We start from the raw sequence: 23,378 nt of genomic DNA, 5'->3' as shown, positions 1-23,378 counted from the left end.
TTTCATGAATAATTTAAACTGAACCTTGCATCTGTAGTAAGGTAAAGTTATTTCATTTGGGAATCATGAAAAAAGAAATAGAAGGAAAAGGGTTTTTTAAAAATCTGATTTGTGAAAGTCTTGTGTCAATATAGGTGTTTGTAATGTTTTCTAACGAGAAAAAGATTTAAAGTACTCTCCCTGACAGTTTCACTGTAGTAATGGTTCATGCATCAGATGTCGAAGTGTCTTCTTGTATATTAAGACATAATATTGTGTCAAGATTAAAGGTTAGGATACATAGAAGGCAAACGGTCATATGGTTTTCAAATGTTTTGTAGTTTACTTCAAAGTCTTTAACAAATTTTCCTGCTTTTGTCTTCCTTCTATAAATATGTTCCTTTTTTTATTCATCTGATCTATTTTTTCTGGAATTGAGTCTTACGGATTCAACTCTCTTTTGGTGGCTTCATTTCATAAGATTTTCTTCTGTATATTTGGTCAACAGTTTGTATAGCAGCAAACTATAGTTCCCATTACTGAATCCATAGATTCAGTAAGTCTGTTGCAGTTTCCAGCTGTGGAATACTACTTTAAAAAAAACCCCAACAACAAAACAACAAATAAAAAGTCACCGGAAAATAAAAAACAAACCCACAAGCCCAGTATCTAGTGTTTTGCATGTACAAGGCTACTTCCACAGTTGGTATAACACAAGGCTGCATAGTTATTTGTGCAGTAAAAGAAAAAGAGTGGAACAATATATGTGATGGGAAGGACTGTGATCTTTAAGGAGATTTTGCACTACAGGGAGAAAAACACTGTACTTAAAGAACAGATAATTTGAAAAGCAGAGATAGGCAAGGAAGGGTACATGACAGTACAGTGGCAAACTGTGGGTCATCTATGCATGCATGTTATGCAACAGTATGTAACATGTTCTTTGCACAGGAATGCAATGAAAATGTTGACTTCTTCAGCAAGACACAATATGCTGTGTTTCTTCATCTTGTTTTGATTTAGGATATTCAGCTGTGGTGGAGGTTGGTACAGGCAGCAAAGTAGCCACGCTGCTCTTCTGGACAAATATTGGACCAAAATACATCTGGATAACATGAGCAAAGGAGAACTCAAGGAGGTATTGTGTTGCTCTATTGGGGCACGTGAATAATTGTTTCAATGAAGGGTAATAAATGTTTTTCAGCAATAAATGTGATCCTTATATTTATCTCCAAGTTCCACAATACACACTTATCATTTCAGATTTATTCTGCCAATTTTTAAGTAAATGGGCAGTTTGTCAGGAAAATTTGAAGTGAATTGGACCAAGATTCATGGAATTTGCTGTGGCAGACACAGTTCTGCTTTGAATGGGTCTAAGAATTAAATTAGTTTGCCATTTTGTAGCCCACAGATGTGTAAAAACAGAGAGAAAAAGAAAAGAAAAAAAAAATTAATCTTACTGTAATCCTGAGTTCTAAGCTTTGAGATTAAACGTAGTTGGTCAGTTATCAAGTACAAATAACTGTTTCTATTGACATCTTTTGTTAGCATCTCGGAGAACTCAAGGAGGTATTGTGTTGCTTTATTGGGGCACATGAATAATTGGGGAATATTTGCTTTGTGTAGTCTTTTAAAAAATTAAAGGAGCCCAGGGCTTAAATGAAAATAGAATATTATAGACATTCTCCTTGTGATACAAACCTCAGAATACGATCTGAAGTTAAAAGACCCTTGCCTAAGGGAAAAGGGGGTGAATAATCTCTAGCAGAAGAGTTGAGGAGAAAGTTCTGAATTTTCTAGAATGAAGAAGATAGTTTTTCAGTAGGATTCATTCACTCCTTGGAACTCATTCAGCAGCCAGCACAGTTATGGTTGATCTTAAATATCTGTGTGTTTTTTCCATTTTGTTATTTGTCAGCTAATTGTTAGGAATGGAACAAGAGCAGCACTTATTTCATAGTTGTAGATTTTGTTGGAGGGAAAGCAAGTAGGTGCATGGGGAGGTCTCTGCAGACAATTTGCTGGAGATACACACACTTGTGTACTATAAATTGATACACGTGGGCAGGAATTCTAGGAAACTCACTCTTGTAGTATTAAAAAAGGCTCTCTGGCCAAACTGATGTCAACGATGACCTCAGAAAGGACCCATATTCAAGTAAAGCTTGGCTGTCAAAACCTTAAGAAAAAAGGAAGCTTCAGTGCTAAATGTGTCACTTACCAGTAGGTTCTCTCTGTTCTTTTTTGTAACTTTGTAGCTCAAGACACAAAAATATATAAATCAAACACTGTATAAAATTCTGTAGTAGTAGAAGAAGAGACAGTGCTAGAAAACACCTACTTGCTTGTCTTGAAAATAGACTCATGTTCTTCTGGTTAATCTTAAGTCAATTTGGCAGGGTAGGACCAGTGTTCCTGGCCTGTATCTGTGAAAAGCTTATTTTGGGAAGCAATAATTTTGGTTGGCAAGCTTCAGTGGAGAGAACTGAGCTGGAAGAAAATTACAGAAGAAAAATTAGCCCCTTAATTTGTCTTTGTCAGCACAGTGAATAGACAACTTGAATATTTAAAAAAGCTCAGTCATAGAAAGCACAGGAGGTAAGAACTTTTGTTATCCACTGTAAAGAGCTGGCAAATTCACTTGGCATCCAAATCGATATCGTAAAAGTCACATGACACTTATTTTCTTTAGATGAGAGATTCTGAGACAGCGGTTTTGTGCAGCTTGCTAGCTTAAATATCTATTAAAGTGTATCCTAGTAAAATTTGGGGGGCTGGTGGTTTCCTTCTGATACTAAAGATTGATTTTTTTTTTTTGTTTGGGTTTGTGTTTTTTGGTTTTTCTTTTTGCAGGTTCTTCAGAGGAGATACCCCAACCTTGCTCTTGTAACTGATCATTTGCTAGACATTTATATTGACCTTACAGGAGACAAGTATCAGGCATCAGAAAACAGTGCTTCTGGCTCCAGGCACGTACCAGAAGATTCATCAGAATCAAGATCAGAAAATAAGAAACCAAATCTAGAAGGACGAGAACTATCTCTAAGGTTGTCTTTTCTTATATGTTTATTAGAAGGAAATTTAGTTAGCTAGCTGCAGAGATAGAAGTGTTTATCTTTGTTATTTTTCCTATTTTTTTTAAATAGTGCTAATTAAACTGGAATTTTGTTAAAAATTGGAAAATCCATTTTTCGTTATAAAATAATATATCTTTTAAAAAGTCTCAATCTGAACTATTTAGGACTTCTACTTGCTATACTTTTTTTTTTTGGAGGAAAAGTGTAGGTTTTGTCACATGTGTGGCTGACTTGGTGTCAAGCCATATGGATTATTTCTCAATTCATTTTAACACAAAATATCATCTCTAGTTAAGAACTGTTGACTGAAATGCACTGTATAGTGTTCTCACAATAGCCAGTAGATAGTGTTTTCAACAACCATATTTTTTTTGCTTATCTAGATAATTTGGTATTAGACACTCACAGCATTATATTTTTTTTGCTTATCTAGATAATTTTGTATTAGACACTCACAGCATTCTAACTAACAGATGACTGAAAATAACCAGATCTGTAGAATACTATTAATTTCAGAATTTTTATGATGAAATGCAGCTTGACGTTCAATTATTTCTTCCTCTCATACCAGGTGCCGGTTCTACTCATGTGGCATTTCTGTAACCAGTACTGCTTTGTGAATTAGTCAATAAATACTTAGGTGTGGGTAGTAGCTATTTTTTTTTAGTGAAGCATAATAACGTCACTAATTTTAAAACAGCTGTTGTTTTGCTAGAATTAGATGTTTCCTTTTCTTGCCTTTTGGAAGATTTTGTTGTTGATAAGGAGTCAGTGTCTTGAAAAAATAGGGGTTTTTATCTTTCTGGATGAAAAACCTGCTGCTTTTCATTTTTTCAATTTTGTAATTACTTTATGGCTTAATGGAGTATGTGTTATGTATTTCTAAGTAACATGTCTGAAAGCAACACTGTTGGTCTTTATGTGCTCAGTTAGTCTTTAGAATTAGTATCGTGTATATATGTGTCTTCCCATGTACAACTTACACAACAACTAAATGTGCAATTGCCACAGGACGACATGATGACCTAAGCTGAACATGAAAGAAGATGCTGTGCATTTTGTGTAGATTGTACTTGATCTTTTTGTTTTTCTTTTTAGAGACTTACTGAATTGGTGCAGCAGGATTGCTTACAACTTCGACAGTAATTCTTCAACCACAGCAGTAAATATTTTTCAGGAGGTGCGGTAAGACTTGATTCAGAAATTGCATACCTAAATTCTAGTATTGTCTCACAAATCATAAAATACTCTATTTGGGAATGTGAGATTGAAATTTATGTTTAGTTTTATCTGAAGCAATTGGGCCGTAGTTGGAACGTTTGCGATCTTTTGATTGGAGCCTTTCCTTATTACTAGGAAAACTTTTTGCAGTAATGTTCTGAACACCAATCCAGACTTAGTACTGTGATACAAACAGCATGCTGCAACATAGTTTTAACTGATATGAGCTGGGGTTGCATATAACTGAGAGCAAAAGTTTTAAGATCTTTCCTTTTTCTTGTAGTATTAGGCTTCTTTCTACTTCCTTATGCATCAATTTACGTTCCAGTGTTGGAATTTTTCAGGTGTGCATCAGTCAGAGGTATTTTTAAGATGTGAGATCTTAATCACTTCCTTCTCCATTTTGGTCCATTAATTTAAAAATCAATTCTGTGACTGGGCATTGAAAAGTTTTTACTTTCCATAGAAATACACTACATTATAGAGTTTAGAAGTTCTCATAACATTCTTTTGTACTCCTTTGTTTGACTCGATTTGTGGACAGTGGAATAATTTTATTTACCAAGGCTGGATTGGATTCAGGCTCATGTACATTAAGATGGTGCTTGTTAGCTCATATCATAGAAAATTTCTATTGAAGAAGTTGATTTGTTTTCCCCTTGACAGGCATTGGACTGTTTCACAGCTATGCTGTCCAACCAAGGGAGCAGACAGAAAATGGCAAAAGTTATTGGAAGTAAACTAAACATTTCCAAGAAAAAGGTATGTTGAGCTATAATTAACGTGATGTTTATTGGTAATATTCTATAAGTTGCCATCTTTGTAGGGATTCATTTAAAGGTGTTCTACTGTTTTTCTTAAAAATTATGCCTGTCTCTTTGTCCCATACGGTTTTTTTGCTCTCTGTACTATCCCAGGATCTGTTTTATTTCCTCTTTTATTTGGAGCTGCATTTTTTTTCTCATAAAGTTCCAGTGAACCTGTTTCACGGCAGATTGCAAATGGCCTCATCATGCAAAAGAAGGGTGACACAGCTGGAACAGCACAGTTATCTAAGCACATGATACTGCTACGTGCACAGAATAGTAAAGAATGTGTTTTTTCTTTGGTGATCACAGTGAATTTTAATCACTTAAATGACGAGATCAGAGAGAAACATAATCTTCCTCGCTACTTGTTCTGTAATCATCAATTCCAAAATCAAGTAACTCTCTGGAGGCTAGTAACTCTTTCTATATTAATAGTGTGTGTTATAAATGGCTGAATTAAACTAAATCATTACTGTGTCAGCTATTTCGGACTACAATAGTTTGATTGCAAAAAAAAAATCCCACCTCTGTTACTTCAAGATGGAAAACTTGCCAGTTGGGTAGACAAATGGATCTCTGAAACTTTTTCTGTTTGTCCTTCTTCTTTTGCTTTATTTCAATACAAAAATGTATTGTGCGCTGCCAATGGCAAAATATCCTTTTTTATACAGAGGTATTAAACAAATTCTTTTTTGAGGGAGGTAGGGGTTTTTTATTATTATTAGTTAAGATAAACTTGAACCTGGGAACAGTTATGTAGTTGAACTACTGTGGAAGTAGATGAAGTAGAAATGTAATGGCATAGACCCATTACCAGATTATTAAATTGAAAGACACTGTTTGTACAAGACAATGACGCTTCTGAGGTCCTTCATTATTTTAGGTGATGAGTATGTAAAACCTGCAAAATATAATGAACATCAGCTTGCTGCAAAGTAATACTGGGAGCATGCCATGGGTGTTCTTAGTGTGATGTTGTAGGCAACGTTGGTATTGGAAATGTTGATGCTTTCTTCACAGGTAGAGTTCTTTTGTGAACTCTATAAACCAGAAATTCTAATACGGGAACAAGAAGTTTCTGTTGGAAGAGTGCATCTCATGAAGAAACAAACCCAGACTCTCACTCTACAAAGGTAGACTTGTCGTTTCCATGTGAATCGAAATATTTTGTGGCGGAATAGTATATATTGGGAGTCACGGGCTTAAAAAAATACAAATTGGATATTCTCACTGTTAATGAAAGGAACAGGATGAGTTCTTTCTCTTGTGACCTGAGCTTTTCCTTGTACATCTTTAAGGCTATCTGCATCATACTTCTGGCAGCCAAAGCACAGAGCTTTTCAGTTTCTTTTGAACTAGAGTTTCTTCAAAGTAGTGTGGATCCACAGCTGTTATTATAAGATTTTTGAGGAATCTGTCTTTGTAAAGGGAGACTGTTGTAGTATGTGGCACTAACTCCACTGGCCAGGAAGTTCTTTGGAAACCCTGAATGTCTAGATTGTATCTTGAGAAAAGTAAGAATCTTATAGGGGTATCTTGGAATGAAATTTTCCAAACCTACATTTTTAATTAAATAAAAAATAATGATCCTAAATTCAACTGCTCCTCTTGAAGAAAAAAAAAAAAAAGTAAAATTGAAATGAGCTCCTTGATAAATCTTGGGTTTGAGTTACTTCCTTTGTTTTTGCAGAGCAAAACAAACCTTTGCTGCCACGCGGCCATCTGCAGTATTGATTGAACAGCTTGCAGTTTGTGTTGTAAAAGGAGAGCCTGTGCTTTTGGTTGGTGAAACAGGAACTGGCAAAACCTCAACTGTTCAGTACCTTGCTCATATTACAGGTAAATAAAGTGTGAAGACTAACTTACACGAAGATGATTTAGAAAACAACAAACAAACAAAAAAAATACCTTAAGTTGATGATGCTTTCTATTTCTGTTTCAAGGACACCGTTTGAGGGTTATCAACATGAACCAACAAAGTGACACAGCAGATCTATTAGGGGGGTGAGTCACTGACTGCTCTTTTGTCTGTTCTGCATAACAAATTGGCAGTATCAGAACAAGCTTCTAATGCAAGTATTGTTGTGTTGTCAAAGAATTGTTTTTAGACATGTATCTGTTTCATAGTAGCATAAATGTCTTAAGAAACATATTTGCATGCAGAAACCTTGTCTTTGCTGAAGAACAGCGGCAGTTTCAGTGAATTCTGTGCACTTTTGTGTGTGGTGAAGTCATTTAAAAGCACAACCCAATGTCTCTTTAAAAATGGCTAAACTGTTCAATATAAATACGGTATAGTATTCACTGGATGTACTGGTTGGTAGTAGTAAAAATATTTTACTTATCAGGGTGGTCCTGTCTTTATAAGGTGCATTTAAATATGTGCAATCTTACTTTGCTCGTTAGTTGAGTAAAAAACTCTGGAAATGAAGGTTCCTTCATGGACAATATTGTTGTTCCAGTAACAGTTTTTGTTAGTTCACAGATGCTAGTTCCTGTGTCACAAATAAGTAATTACTCTTTTGCTTCTCTTCAGTTACAAGCCTGTGGATAATAAGCTGATCTGGCTACCACTGCGAGAGTCTTTTGAAGAACTCTTCTCTCAGACATTTTCTAGAAAGAAAAATCAGACGTTCTTGGGGCACATTCAGACCTGCTACAGGCAGAAACGTTGGCATGATCTGCTAAAACTAATGCAGCATATTCATAAATCTGCTATTAATAAGGAAGCAAAAGAAAATGCGTCTGGTGAGAATTCAAACTGATCAAACACACGTTAGGGGTGAACCATTGCTGAGAGTAGATAAGTACTGGTTAATTTATTGTTTGTTGATTTTTGAGTTTTGTGGTGGGTTGGTTTTGGTTTGTGTGCGGCTTTTTTTTTTTTTTATCCCTCGATTACTTTCTTCTTCTGGTGGTGAAAAATGCAATCTCTGTCTACAAGACAACATTCATAATACTGTTAGAATAGGGGTTTTTTTTCTTTCTCACCCATCACTGTTGGTACCTACGTCTGACAGAGTGAATCTTTACTTGTCTGACCTATGGTGCCATTGACATCTGGTCTCCACTCGGCACTTAGGCACTTACTTTGTTGCTGTGTTGGTGAACAGTCCTAGTGTTTTGTGTGACAGTCTTTCATATGAATGCATTCGAACTTTCTTTCAGTCCTGGAACCTCATTACGTATCACAAATATATCCTATTTTAAAAAGAAAGCAAAACACAACAACAACAAAACCCCCAAACCCAAATAGCTCTCTTACGGTAGTGATGACTTTAAAAGCTTGCTAAGAGCTTGCTGATGACTTTGGTTTCGCTGTCAGTGATGCTGACTTGCCTAGTTCTTTACTTTTTGTTCTAGTTTTTTCCAAGTAAACGTTTTTCTTGTTTTATACTTCGCAACCTGCTGCACAAGTGAAGTTGTAGCTTTCGTTTGGTATGGGCCAAGTAAACTTAATTATGAAACTTGTCTCCCCTCTTCTTTAAGAGGTTTAAAGACGACTTGTAGCAAGTATTGACAGTCCTAAAATAAAGACAAGCTGAAATCTGTAACTTGCAAAGGTAGAACTTAAGTCATGATGCTGCATATAGCTCAAGCTGCGACTTTAAACAAATAACTGAAATAAGTGCAATAGTAAATAGTGTCATAACTGATAAGCAACAGTGTTTTTACTGGTACTGAGTTGTTCACTGTTAATCTGTGCTGTCATAACGTTTGTAAATTTGGAGTTATTTTTCTGAGATGTCTCTTTGTCTTTGGAAATCAGGGAGTGCTAACAGTCGTACTGAAACCAAGTGCAGCATAAGTATTTGTTCCTAAGCTAGGACATGCTGGAATGAGTAGCAAATTATCTGTACCCATATGTCAGTAGTGTTCAGCTAAATTAAAAACAAAACAAAACAAAACCAAAAACAGCAAAATTTATTTTTTTCTTTCATTCATGAGATGTCATCTGTAGAACTTTAATGTTTTCATTGTTCAGCCAAGCTTACTCTTGTATCTCTGTGCTTGAAACAGCTTGATTAAAATATTTTTGTAAACATGTTTTGTGCTATTGTTCTGATGGTACAAACTTAAATTTGTTTTGCTTATAGGCTCACCGCTGAAGGAAAAGTGGGAGGCATTTGGTCTGAAACTGAATCATGCTCATCAACAGATGAAAATGACAGAAAATGCTCTTCTCTTTGCATTTGTTGAGGTATTTAGAGATTTGTGTTTTGATTCTAGGAAGAATAAGGAGGAGCATTTAAAAGACTTTGTGATCGGTATTATATAAATAACTTCCTGGCAAGAATCTTGCTGTGAAGTAAAACTTGTTCCATCATAACTCTGGAACGAAATGTGCTACTGCAAGGAGGTGGTGGTTAGATGGGGGGTGGGAGAATGTTTTGTGGTAACACATTAATTCAGTGCTGTAGAATAGGAATTAGGACTGGTATGATAAAAAATACCAGCAATATGTCATATCTTTTCAAGTGTATGACATTAGAAAACACGTCTTGACCAATCTCCAGTAGGGCGTGCTCCTGCCTGAGGACTCCTGTGAAGGATTTAATATTAAGAATCTATGCTGTTTATCTAGAAGTGATTTTTTTTTTTTTTTAAATGTTTCAAACCCATGGTATACTATTCTAATGACTAAGTGTGATCAGGGGAAACTGTGATACATGGTTTATGCACGTTGGTTCCTTGTCACCCTTTTAGTCTGACTATATACTATAAAATTTTATGTAAAGTGTAAAATGTTGACCAGATTTCTTTCTATAAAATGACTATATAAGTAGTTGGAGAACCTTTGACTTAAGTATAGTTTTAATTAATAACTTATAGTTCCCTGAGGAACATAATATTGCTTGTGTCTTTGTTTGGATGTGTTTAGATTAACTGCCTTTATTCTCATAGTGGTGTCAGTGAAGTTTATGCACTACAGTGATGGTTATCACTGACAGGCAGTATTGCACAAATAAGAGAGCTTAATTCTGTTGTATCTGAGCTAATTTAAATGGTAGCTGATAATGGTGATAGCTGTCTGACTTCTGTGACTTGCAAAATAATTGCTGTTACTGAGGGAGAGCAGTAAAACTGCTATTGCTGTAAAAGGTCTGGAATTGCCGTTTGTCTAATCAATCCATAGACTGCAAAACAAGTGTTTCCAGTATACAGATGGTTTAGTTGTTATGTCACTGCTGTTGACATGATTAACAAATTGATCTTATTTTTAGGGTACTCTGGCACAAGCAGTAAAAAAAGGAGAGTGGATTTTACTGGATGAGATTAACTTGGCTGCAGCAGAGACTTTAGAGTGCCTGAGTGGTTTATTGGAAGGATCGTCTGGGTCGCTGGTATTACTAGACAGAGGAGACACAGGTACTATTTCTGTGCTTGCTTATGCTGTATCTTGCTGTCCATTTAATTGAATTCCCTATCCTATACAGCTCAACGTAAGTTGAGAACATTTACTGTTAAAAAGAATGTGTGCAGAAGAGACTGTGTTCTTTCTAGACTTCATACTTGCATGCAAGAAGTGGGAGTTCTAAGTCACTGTGGCTCAGGAGATTTCAGCATGAAGAAATTGTTGAAGCTTTTGCCTCTTTGGATTCTACAAGGAGCAGATCTCTCTAGTGGCCTTAGTAGGCATTGCTGTCTCTAAAGACTATTCAGGGAGTGTCATTATTTTTTTATTTTTTTTTTTTTTACAAAGTTGAGGTAGCTTGACGGCTAAGGGCATGGGACATGAGGTTAATGTAGTTACTGTCTTTCACTGATCCTGAGAATATATTTGTTCTCCAGCTAGAAATACCTGGACAAGGCCTTTGATTTTTCTGAGTCCTTGTGAGTTGACACCAGCCAGCAGCTAAGCACCCACACAACTGCTCACTCACTCTTTCTACTCCACCACCCTCCAGAAGGATGGGGGAGAGATTAGGAAGAGCAAAAGCAAGAAAACTCATGTGAAACAAGTGATGCAAAGGCTGTCACTAACCAGCTCCCCCAAGAAGATCAAAGTCCAGCCAATCTCTAAGCAACAGCCACCTTGGAAGACAAAAATCACCATCTGCTTCTTCCTTTACCCCAGTTCTTATTGCTGAGCTTGATATTATATAGTAGGGAATATCGCTTTGGCCAGTTTGAGTCAGCTGTCCCAACAGTGTCCCCTCCCAACTTTTTGCTCATCCCCAGCTAAGTCACTGAGGGAGGGAGGGCAGAGTGAGGAAAAAGAGAAAGCCTTGATGCTGTGCCAGCACAATTCAGCAATAGCCAAAACATTGGTGAGTTCTCAACAGCACCACAGGGGCTGCTGTGAAGAAAGTTAACTCCATCCCAGCCAGACTCAGTACACATCTAAAGGTAAAAAATGCAATTGCTGAATATTGTTTTGGGGAGCTACAGGTAGAAACAAATGTTGTATGAGCTTCCTAAGTGGGTTTTCTGCCTGGCTGAGGGAGCATTGGCCATCATTCTGAAAGAGACAAAAGGAGTTCTAAGTTTAGGGCTTACATAATTTTTGAAATATTTTGTGTTGGTAAAATGTCCTGCTATGCACAAATAACAGTCAGGGTTTCACTTGCCTGTGGCTGTTCTAAAGATGCAGACATACTTCTGATAATATTACATGGGCTTATTCTCTGAAAACTATTCACCCTGGTATTTTAAGAAAATGTAGCAGAGGAAAAGAAAAACTAGCATAGAGAAAATCTATCTCATTTAGCATAACAAATATCCTGGGTTTAGCATTAACCTTAGGTTTCTTATTTCTGTTTTCCTTTAGAGCCTCTTGTCCGTCACCCTGATTTTCGCTTGTTTGCATGCATGAATCCAGCTACAGATGTTGGAAAGAGAAATCTTCCTCCAGGAATAAGAAACAGGTAGGAAATAATGATTCTGTGACAAAATACTTAGTCACTGTCTTTTTCAGGATTTAACTAGCTTCACGAGTTGACCCAGTGAAGAATGCTGTATTTTAAGCCTGAGGATATAAGTCTGAACTCAAATTAACTTCCTATGAGAGGTGCTTTCCACATCATGGTGAAGGTTTTTCATGAAATAGCATCAGGAATATACTTCTGTAAAGTTGCTGAGCATGAGCAAATAGTCTAGCAGTAGTGTAGAGTGTTGTCACTGGGGGCAAGGGAATGAACATTATTTACAATTAAGCTGTCAGTACCTGGGAATGCAGCATTTTATGTTCCTGGTGGGTATAATAAAGACAAGTGCTTTGTGTCTGTTTAGCAGTCTTTCTTTTGATGACTCAGAAGTGTTGATGATCCTTGCAAAAAGCTGTATATCCAGCCTTGTTTTCTCAGAAGGAAGGTGTTTTGCATGGTTGGAGCAGATATATGACGTTCAAAGTATTTAACATGTGATCTTCAAACGTTTAAGCTGTGGCCAGGAAATTGGAGTTGTGGCAAATCTATTCTTCTGTACTACCTGTTCCTGAATGCAAAGATCTTCTGCTTGTATTTGATGCAGTTTCCTTCACGAATGCCAAAAGTTGCACGTGTCATCCTTTATCAGGTTCATAAACACTGTGCAAAACTGTAGAGATTCGCTCACTATATGTAACTAGCAATTTGCAGTTGTTTGTGGCAAAGTATTTTATTGCTATTAGCTTTCCTGGCTTAGTAGTAGAAGAAAAGAAAGCGAGGAGACTTCAGCTTGTTAAGTTAAAATGAACTTACGTTTTCATTTGTCAAAAATATCCACCCCTCTGAAGTTAATGATATTGCTCAGTTGTATTGGGTTTGCTGTGGTGTGTCCTCAGCCACAATTATTACAACTGCAATTATTTGCAGTTGTAATGCATGGCATAGAAGGGCTGAAGACTCATATTCAATACCTGATGTGAATATACTGGACTAACTAACAGTTAGAAAATATGTTCATTAAGTAGAGCTGCCAGTGTAGTGTACTAAATGTGAAACACTGACATATTTAAAGATCCTCAGAACTTTACTGAGTGTGTCTTTTGCTGCTAATTTTCCTTTGCTTATTGTCAAGTTTTCTTATTTTATCATTGCTGAGATTGATATTTGTAAAAATAGAAACAACCTGGATATGCTAGTCCTGGATGTGCTAGTCATAACTAAATTAGAATGGGTGATACCTCGTCTCGTAAGTGTCCACTTTTTAAAACAGAGACCATTAGAGTCCACTTTGAAAAGTGCTCCTGCTGCGTCAGTGCTCTGGTCTTCATGCTGCAATGTTTGGATATCAATTGCAAATTGTTTAAAATTTTAATCTTAAAAAATAGTGTCCCATAGTTCATTTTCAGTCTACTAGGTTAAAATAATTCAGATAAAATACTTAAAAATAAGGTATTATTAAAACTTTCTTTTTAATTACTCTGATTATTTAGTCTATCTATAGGTAGTTTGACAAGTCAGTATTCTGCTGCTTAAAATATTGTAAAAGTTATGTACCATGAGAATCATATATAATGTGATTATATGTCTAAGTGTTATGGATTGATTTGATTCTTACAGGTTTACTGAACTTTATGTAGAAGAATTGAGAAATGAAGGAGATTTGCAAGTTCTTATCATGGATTATCTGAGAGGCTTGAATGTGAACAAAAATACAGTACAAGGAATTGTGAAGTAAGTTGGTTGTAATCTCTTTAAATCCTTGATGGAATAAGTCACAAAAAGAAAGTATGTAACTGTAGTCTGTGGTTAGATTGTTTTGGGAAACACTGTAATGCTCCCCACACAGCAGTTTCCATAGCCTTAGGAAACGACGGAGGGTAGGCGTCCATCCTCTTCCCTCTGAAGGTGTCTGTACTTGTGGGGAGGAGATTTACTTTTTCTTATTCAGAATTGCCTTTTTTTTGTGGCACCAGTTAAAAAGCATTGTTGTTTTGGTCCTCTTTCGCATCCGAGAGACTAAAATAGTTGTTTCCATAGATCATACCAATGAAAGTCTTGTGTGTATATGAAGTTACCTCTCTTTCCCCCAGTTTAAGGCGTACTATCTCACGGTATTAACCTGAAGAACTGTTACATGTTTAAAACACACTGAGTTTATAGTCATTCTCTCAAGGGCTCTCAAAAATACAGTTCTAAAATGTTTTGTTGCTTTCCTTCACTGTCTATACAGGTGGCAGAGTTTGTCATGGCTTTCCTAACCAGTGACAGTTGGAGATAAGCTTAGGTGTTCATACTTTGGGTTTAATTCCTTAGAGCAATGGTTTGATCAGTAACAGCACTATGTAACTGGGACTGCTTTCACTCTTTATTTTTGCAGCTTTTATTTATCTGTGAGAAAGGAAGCAGAAGCAAAGCTGGTGGATGGAACTGGCCACAGACCTCACTATAGTCTCCGTACACTTTGCAGGGCGTTGAGATTTGCAGCATCTAATCCATGTAGCAGCATACCACGCTCACTGTATGAGGTGATTACCTGTGCTGGGGTTTGTTTCAGTGTGTATTCAATACAAAAACTGTTTGGGTAAAGGATAATCCTCTTTTCTAAGTGCAATATTGAACAGAAATGATTCTTTAATCTCTGGGTGTTTTTTTTTCCCCTAATGTTTTTTCATTTTATCACTGAAAATAACTCTTCTTCTTAGGGCTTCTGTTTGAGTTTCCTGACGCAGCTTGACAGAGGTTCTCACCCAGTAGTTCAAAAGCTAATTTGCCAGCATATAGTCTCTGGCAACATCAAAACCCTCCTCAAGCAGGTAGGTAACTAAGCTTATATAGAGTTGTTCAGTATTCAGAGTAGAATTTCCCTTGGGTTGCCTTCTCTGCCTTTTTCTTCTACACTTCCTTCTTGCAGTCCTGCTTTTCATCTTATAAGAACTAAAAAAAAAAGTATTAATACTGTTCCTTTGTAACTTTTTACTTCTGCTTGAAATACCCATATGATAGCTAGTTTATTTGTTAATTTGAAAAAAATATGGAAGTCTGAATAATTACAGCATTGTGGATTGTGGATAGCTTAATACAGTGACTCCAACTGTGAAGCTTTCACAGACTTTTAAGGAGCTTTCACAGGCTTTTTATTTTTAGACTCCTAATGCAGAACATATGGATACGAAGCAAACATCTGTGCTTTGTCTCTAATGGGAAAGGAAGAATCTCAGTAGTGCTGGGAGCCCAGCATGAGTTTGCATGGGGGACTGGGCAGGTGGGATGGGGAAGCCAGTTGTAAGAGATAGGTATTTGTTTTAGAATAAAACCCTTAATGTTAGAAAATGTGTATGAATGTAAAAAGATAAAAGCCAATTTCCTGCTTGGAAGTGTACTTCAAAACGGCAGTGCTAGGCCTCTTGAGACACTTTTATCTTCATGGCATTGGCAAAGATTCCTGCTTTATGACCTTGAAATAATCTGTTCAGGCTTTTCCTGTAATTTGCATTCTGTGACGAGGGGGCAGTGCTAACTGCAGGAGTGTTGTTCAGGTATTAATTTAAAATGACTTCTTACAGAATATATTGCAGTGCTGTAACAGTATTTGTCTTCATTAGCAAAGTGAAACTCGTTTTTATAATCTATTATTTCTGTCATGTCTCCTTAGCAAATACCAAAACCCCAAGGAGGGAGATTTGTACTTATAGAAGGATACTGGATTTCAGCTGGGGATAAAGAACCTACTTTAGATGAGACTTATGTGCTAACCCCTTCAGTTAAGCTTAATCTGAAAGACATTGCCAGAGTTGTGTCCGCAGGGTAAGTCTGTTTCAACTCTTCCATTAAAAAATTAAGTTAAAGATGTTTATTTGGGCCTCAAGTGGTGCCTGTCTAGCCTTTATTGTTTGGCATGACTAACGTCCACTTTCCTTCTACTTTATGGTTAACTTTTCATTACACAGTGGCTTGAATTTCTACATGTATTTCTTGTCTCCTTAAGCCATCTTACCCTAAGCCATACCTAGTTTTAATTAAATGATAATATAGAAATTTGCAGTTAGAATAACCTGCTTATTTCACACTGCCATGCAAAGCTTCATAGGTAGCAGTTAGTACTTGGGCATAAAGTTACTTGTGTTCCCCTTTTAGCGTATGATCTTGAATACTCCAAGTGAGTGAAGTAGTGAGATGTAGATCTGCGAAAATTTCAAATAAAGTTGATGTCTTGCATATGAGGAAGACACGACTCATGCTTTTATAAGCCACTGTTTTGGTTATCCCTTTTAGGACTCATCCAGTACTGATTCAAGGAGAGACCTCTGTTGGTAAAACCAGTTTAATTCGCTGGCTGGCTGCTGCTACTGGGAATCATTGTGTAAGGATTAACAATCATGAGCACACTGACATCCAGGAATATATTGGCTGTTACACATCAGACGCGTCTGGGAAGTTGATGTTTAAGGAAGGTGAGTGAGCATATTGTATTTACTGCAAATTCCTGTCTCACCTCACTGCTTTTTTTCTTGTTTTCTGCTTAACTTAACCTGTTTTATTACGATGGAGAGATGACCTGTCATAAAGTTAGAAGTTGCGTATTAATTATAATCAGTTACATAACTTCAGTGGATTCCTAAGAGTTCGCGTTTGTCTCATCATATTTGTCCTATTGGACATAAAGAAAAGAATTCAACAACTTAATACTGTTGCTTCTGTCTCTGGATTAGCATTTGTACTGAGTGAAAACTGGTTGCTAGAAGTATCTAAATGCATGCTTCTGTTAGATTTAGTTTGTTAGATTTTTAATGAGAACGTTTTCTTTTTCCTCCAAGGCATTCTTATAGATGCAATGAGAAAGGGTTACTGGATTGTTCTAGATGAACTGAATTTGGCTCCCACTGATGTTCTGGAGGCTCTCAACCGTTTATTGGATGATAACAGGGAGCTGTTCGTTACTGAGACCCAGGAAGTTGTCAAAGCTCACCCTCGCTTCATGCTGTTTGCTACACAGAATCCTCCAGGACTCTATGGTGGCAGAAAGGTCTGTATAATCTCTTCCTTTGAGTAGCTATGACTCAGAAATTAATCTCTCTTGTATATAAAAGTGTGATGCAAAAACTTTCTGATGTGTAGCACAGAATTAACATGAAATTCTTAAGAGGTAGGTATGAGGTGGCTGTGAACCAACTTTCAGTACAGCTGAGTTCTGTTTAGGTTAGTTGCTTATTTTGCGGATACCAAATTTCTAATTTGTTTTGAGTAATTGAGATTTCAGTGCTTTACTGAACTGTGGTTCACGTGTGTTATATTTGATTCCGAATTTCTTGCTCAAGAGCACCAGAGAAGAGATTTGACTTAGGCGATTGGTGTCCATTTTGTGCTGGAATAGTTAATTTTCTTCATAGCGACTGGTAATGGTGCTATGTTTTGGATTTGTGACCAAAACAGTGTTGATAACACAGGGATGTCCTTGGTATTGCTGAGCAGCGCTCGAACAGCGTCAAAACCTTTTCTGCTTCTGACACTACCCTGCCAACAAGTAGGCTGGGGCTACAGAAGAAGCTGGGAGGGGACACAACTGGAACAGTTGATCCCAGCTGACCAAAGGGATATCCCAAACCATATGACATCATCCTCAGCAATAAAAACAGCGGGGAGAAGGAGGAAGGGGGGGATGTTCAATGTTTGTTTCCACAAATAACCATTGTGCATGATGAAACTCTGATTTCCTGGAAATGGCTGAACACTCACCTGCTGATAGGAAGTAGTGGATGAATTCCTAATTCTACTCCGTTTGTGCATGCAGCTTTTGCTTTACCTATGAAACTGTCATTATCTGAACCCACAACTTTCTCACTTTTACCCTTCTAGCTCTCTCTCCCATTCCATTGTAGGGGGAGTGAGCGGGTGGCTGTTTGGTGCTTAGCTGCCTACCACAGTTAAAACACAACACATTTTAAAGCTCTTGACCTCATCCAGGCTGTCTCTTATGCTGTCTTTCAATGTTTTTGTGTGTGTGCTAATTTGTATGCTATGATGCTATCCATATTTCCTTTGGATGTTTAGGAGAAGATATATAACATGAGGAATATTAAAGGAAAAAGTTCAAGCAATAGTATGTTCTCATATTTTAGGTTTTGTCCAGAGCCTTCAGAAATCGTTTTGTGGAACTGCATTTTGATGAACTGCCAAGTGCTGAACTGGAAACCATCCTGCACAAGCGATGCAGTTTGCCACCCTCTTATTGCAGCAAGCTTGTCAAAGTCATGTTAGACCTGCAAGTATGAGACTTCCTTCTTTTTGTAGAAGACATGCTAACATATTTCAGCACAAAGTCATAGAAATTTCTTTGTGGGGGGAGGCGTTGCTAACTGGCAGATATTTAAAAGCCTAAACCATAATAGATGGAAGAGAACCCACCAGAGTACTTAGTTCATTGGTTAAGACCGAGAATAGGGAAGGTAATGTCTGATGTGGGAGAAAGCAAAAAAATTAATAACCAAAGGCCTTGGGATTTGGTGTGTAGAATAATCCCTTGCTCTGGATCCAAAGTACAGTATTGGATTTGTAGGGGTCTTTGGGTCATGCTAAATTTGGTATTATTTTGAAGCAATAATTTTGAATGTGTTCCAACACTCCTGTGTCTGACAGATGTTTAACACTTAGTATGTAGCTAAAACTATCTCATACAAAGCAATTGCAGCAGTGCAAACCAGAGCACGCTTCAAACTGCTAACATACATTTTGGTGTAGAATCTAATCTTTCGATTGGATTTTGTTTTATTCCAGTTCCCTATTTTCTCCTTAGTATTTTTATTAATTATTATTTATATTATTTTGTTCCTGGTGCCTATCAAGTACCTGCGTAAAGGTAATTTGAGTTTAGGAGTTGTGACTGTACTAAGCACTTTTTTTTTAAATACAGCTTGTTTGAAGAATTGTCACATCAGAGAGCTCTGATTAGCTTTGCTTTAAGTATTTGAACAGGTTCATGAAAAAATGGCTCACGTTTTGTTCTTATGACAGTCTTACCGCAGAGGTTCAACGGTGTTTGCTGGGAAGCATGGGTTCATTACCCTGCGGGATCTGTTTCGTTGGGCTGAAAGGTACAGATTGGCAGAACAACTGGAGAAGGAATATGACTGGCTCCAGCACTTAGCAAATGACGGTGAGCCCTGCTGCCTCAGGTTTTTAAATTGTCTGTAGAATTGCTTTCTAACCCTAGTTCTTAAGTATAAGTTTTTGTTGCTTATTAACCAGGTAGTAATTGTTTTCTCTCTTCCTCTGTTTTATAGGTTTTATGCTTCTGGCAGGCAGAGTGAGGAAACAGGAGGAGGTGGATGTTATTCAGAGTGTCCTTGAAAAACACTTCAAGAAAAAACTGTATCCTGAGTCTCTCTTCTCAGGGGAAAGTGTCAAAAAGCTACTGGGTAAGTTTCTTAGAAGGATCATGCTGGTAGTTTTCTAGATGTGATGGAAGCTGATGGTTTGCCTTGTGTTGTGCAGCTAAATCCTCTACACGGATGTCAGTGATGGACAGAGATTTTAACCACATTGTCTGGACTCAAGGGATGAGGAGACTTGCCATTTTGGTGGGAAGAGCCTTGGAGTTTGGTGAACCAGTACTGCTGGTGGGAGACACTGGGTAACCTTGCTTTTTATGATGCGGTTCTTTGTAATGCTGCAACAGCCACTGAGTCAGACACAAAACGACTGCGTGGGTTTCAGTGCTGCTTTGATCTGGGACATTTGAGCCTCTGTCATGGCAGATGTGCAACTGCTGGTTTTGACAGTTGCCTCTTGCGGGGAGACACTTGTGTCTCTTTCAGCACGGGTCTTTGATGGGAGTATCTGCATTATGTATAACTACGTAGAAATTATATAGAAAGTAATAACATTGAAATGATCTGACTTCAGTCCCCACCTTTCACAAGGTGACCTGTAGGATCTCTCTGTGCCTTACTGGAGAGGCTCTTTTTGGGGAATTGTGACATTTTCTGTTTGAGAGCACATTTGCTTTACCTGTTTTAAGAATTTGAATATTACAGACTTGCTACTACTACTCTTCCCCCCAGTCCCCACCTCATAGGCTGTAAAGGAGATCATGCAAGTAGATGCTGTCTGCTTCTGTGCTGGTTATAATTTAGAAGAGTAAATTTTTGTGTGAGAGAAAGGAAGAAGAATGCAAGAAAAGGGAGAAGTAAAATTATTTAGGTAGTAAATGAGAACTCTAGGTACTCAGTGGTTTATTCCCTCAGACTTAGGCTTGGCCTAGACACATAACATCTCCAGTTCAGTGAAATGTTGGTTAGTTGACTACCTGTAGGGGCAGGCTGAAATAAATTTGACTTTGAACCTGCAGAAATCCATCGATGCGGATATTGATTTAAGTTTATTTAAAGGCATCTTGTGCAAGTCAGCAACAGTTGTGCCAAAAATGGCTTCACTTTGCATACATTTCTTTCAAGGAAAGGAGCAGAAGGAAATTTGCATGCTGTGCCTTTGCCTCATAGCTCTTCAATGAAAGTGAATCCTGTCCAAAGTGAGCTGATTTTTTTTTTTTTTTATTATTCCTTTTCAATTAAATTTTGTTGCAGGTGTGGTAAAACTACCATTTGTCAGATCTTTGCAGCATTAACAAATCAGAAGCTATACTCGGTGAATTGCCACTTGCATATGGAGACTTCGGACTTCCTGGGAGGACTGCGACCTGTCAGACAGAGGTCGAAAGACCAGGTTTGTTTTGCATTGATAGTAGTTTGGATAGTGTGAGCAAAAAGGAGCCGTTATTATTGACTTCACTTCCTTTTCTATTTCTTAGGAGGAATCTGATGGTTCTAGACTCTTTGAGTGGTGTGATGGACCTCTTGTGTTAGCAATTAAAGAGGAGGGCTTTTTTCTCCTTGATGAGATTTCTTTAGCTGATGATTCTGTACTAGAGCGACTTAACAGGTATGTCTTAAATGTGTTAGTATTATGTATCCTCAATGTGTCTGTTCATTATAGAAACATGAGCAGGGTAAATCTAGGTTCTTTTAGGCACATTTGTTTCCTGGCCTGTGTGAGCTGCTCTCTTAATTGTATGGCTCTTGCTGAAAGGAATAATGACCCAGATAACACTGGCCTCATTCGTATTTCAACTTCTGTGCCAATTTCGTTTGTTTTTCTAGTTGTCTGTCTGATGGAGCTGATAGTAATTTTTGCTGTGTGAGATGTTAATTACAGCTAGGGGGGAAAAATGGTAAGGTAAGATGAAACTGCCTTGTCTTGCCTAAGTCTTGATGTCTTAAATGGAAAAATATAAGGTACTTGGATTAAAAAGCAGATATGTAGACGTTTGCTTGACATATGTTGGTACGCTGATTAGGTTTTGAATGCTTTGGTTGGTGCCATTACTTTCCATTTGGCTTTATAGTGCTGCTACAGACTAATCTTCACTCAAATTGTTATATTTATTTCATGGATTAAAAAGATGATGAACGGATTCGCTTTATTCAATAGATCATGTCCCTGGATAAAGAAATTAAGAACATAAACCTTAGTTTAGTTGAAACAGTTAAAAGAGTATCTAAAGTCAGTTTACAGCATGAGTCAGGTTGGAAAATAAAAATAAAATTAAAATCTCCAATTTATCATCTGCAATGTTAATGTTTTCAGCATGTCAATGAGCTTTTGAAAATGATGCATCTTGTCAAATACCAGACACAAAATCTAGTTATTTCCCTCTTGTGTGTGTGTAAAAAAAACAAACAAAAAAACCCACCCCACTTCATTTTCTGCTTCCAGCAGTGTCCCTCATTTCAGTCTTTTCCATTACCCGTTATATTGAGATGGCTAGCAGCTGTTTTTTCTACTATATCCAAACCCTCTCTGTTACAAGCTGGGTGTTTTTCCTTGTATCATTGCAGCTATCATTCTTTCGTAAAGTTCAGTTAGCCTCTTTGTTTTGACAGTGATACTAAGCAGTGTTTTTCTAAGCAGGTAACAGCTCCAACTTTTGCAGCTAATAAAACAAACAAAATCCCCCCCAAACCACAAAAAAACTAGTAGAATGCTTCTCAGATGTATAGTGTGTCAGCTTGAAGACTGGTTCATTGTGCCAGTTTCTTTATCTAGCTCCTATGAGTGTAAGTTTTGCAATTGCTTTTTTAAAAAGCTGCAAGATACTTATACTTTATTAAGACTTAATACTTTATTAAGTAAGTTTTTTGACACATCATTTGACCTGCACCTTATCAACAAGGTTGGGTAGAGTTTCCTCCTGAAGAAAGTTAAAAAATGTTCTTAACTGGGGAGGATGAACAGATTTTACAATTTTAGTACGAATTCTGGGGCAGTGAAGGTTTACTCAGGCCAATGTGATTTTCATTTTTAAGTGACCTTTTGAAGTGTGAAATGAAACTTAAAATAAACGATTTTCTTAACCTCTCTAGTGTTCTTGAAGCTGAAAAGACATTGGTACTTGCTGAAAAAGGTGGTCAAGATGATGAGGAGAACGAGGTAGAACTATTAGTTGCAGGAAAGAAGTTTCGTATCCTTGCGACCATGAACCCAGGAGGTGACTTTGGGAAAAAAGAGGTAAATGTCAAAGCGACTGGAAGAACGGCATGCATCTTCTGGTCATATTGACTGGTTAGTGATTGGAGGTGCAATGCAAAAATGCATCATGCCAGTTCTGGCATCCATTGCTTCCTAGTAGGCATCTGCCTTCTCACTCTAAAGGTGGATTAGGTTATATCTGTTTTCCATCACTTTTGTGTGCTGTCATTTTGACAATATAAGTCAATACTCAGCAGTATGTCAAAGAAAACTTTAGGCCCCTAAGTACTGTACGTAGGCTTGATATGTAGAATACTTCAAGTACAGGAAATGTGGCTCGTGAAGCAAGTATATCCAGCTCTAACATGAGTCTGGAGTAGTGTGAAGTTGCATGATAAATTATTCTCCCTAATGCTGCTCAGAAAGTGACAATTAGAAGTCATCTTGTCATTCTCAGTATATATGAACATCACATCCCAGAAGACATTCGTTGTTAAATGAAAAAAAATCTGTCTCTGAACTTTGGCATTAAGTAACTTAAGACAGGTAAAAAACCCAAAAGTTTTAAGCAGTGTTGAGAGCTCTTTTATGCAAAAGAAGATGGATACTCCATTTAAATTGGTTTCTGCAGTACAGAACAACTCATTTTAAAGCCATGTTGAAAGGGGATTTATTTCTGCGTTGTGTTAGTGCTAATGGTTTTTTGCTTGACTAATTCAGCCAGAGGAAGAGAGGAATTGCAGAAACAAGTTGTAATTGAAGGCAGATTTCCACATGGTAGTTTGCTTCTGTAAGCAAAGGGAGATTGCATAGCCATTGTTTGATACTTGATGTCCTAGAATGAAATGGAGCCTTGGTGCTTGCAAACTGGCCCAGTTTCTTCCCGTATTCTTTTGAAC

The 23,378-nt window shown here is 37.3% G+C and overlaps 1 protein-coding gene across 1 annotated transcript in view; it reads left to right on the top strand.

Moving 5' to 3' along the window:
• The window catches only part of MDN1 (MDN1, midasin homolog (yeast)), a 100,381-nt gene that overhangs the window by 13,069 nt on the left and 63,934 nt on the right, over positions 1-23,378 (top strand). Inside the window, exons 10-33 of the mRNA XM_009887536.1 lie at positions 1,003-1,117; positions 2,836-3,029; positions 4,158-4,239; positions 4,947-5,042; positions 6,110-6,222; positions 6,780-6,928; positions 7,033-7,093; positions 7,626-7,837; positions 9,187-9,290; positions 10,315-10,459; positions 11,862-11,958; positions 13,576-13,689; positions 14,336-14,483; positions 14,661-14,771; positions 15,611-15,762; positions 16,231-16,409; positions 16,773-16,981; positions 18,075-18,221; positions 18,967-19,108; positions 19,236-19,370; positions 19,447-19,585; positions 20,538-20,676; positions 20,762-20,892; positions 22,374-22,518. Of these exons, the coding sequence (XP_009885838.1) occupies positions 1,003-1,117; positions 2,836-3,029; positions 4,158-4,239; positions 4,947-5,042; positions 6,110-6,222; positions 6,780-6,928; positions 7,033-7,093; positions 7,626-7,837; positions 9,187-9,290; positions 10,315-10,459; positions 11,862-11,958; positions 13,576-13,689; positions 14,336-14,483; positions 14,661-14,771; positions 15,611-15,762; positions 16,231-16,409; positions 16,773-16,981; positions 18,075-18,221; positions 18,967-19,108; positions 19,236-19,370; positions 19,447-19,585; positions 20,538-20,676; positions 20,762-20,892; positions 22,374-22,518 (3,259 nt within the window). The remainder of the gene's footprint in view (positions 1-1,002; positions 1,118-2,835; positions 3,030-4,157; positions 4,240-4,946; positions 5,043-6,109; positions 6,223-6,779; positions 6,929-7,032; positions 7,094-7,625; positions 7,838-9,186; positions 9,291-10,314; positions 10,460-11,861; positions 11,959-13,575; positions 13,690-14,335; positions 14,484-14,660; positions 14,772-15,610; positions 15,763-16,230; positions 16,410-16,772; positions 16,982-18,074; positions 18,222-18,966; positions 19,109-19,235; positions 19,371-19,446; positions 19,586-20,537; positions 20,677-20,761; positions 20,893-22,373; positions 22,519-23,378) is intronic.

This window comes from Charadrius vociferus, unplaced genomic scaffold (genome assembly GCF_000708025.1).
Source record: "Charadrius vociferus isolate BGI_N301 unplaced genomic scaffold, ASM70802v2 scaffold185, whole genome shotgun sequence".
In the NCBI taxonomy this organism is placed as follows: Eukaryota; Metazoa; Chordata; class Aves; order Charadriiformes; family Charadriidae; genus Charadrius; species Charadrius vociferus.
This window is presented reverse-complemented; position numbering and strand designations above follow the sequence as displayed.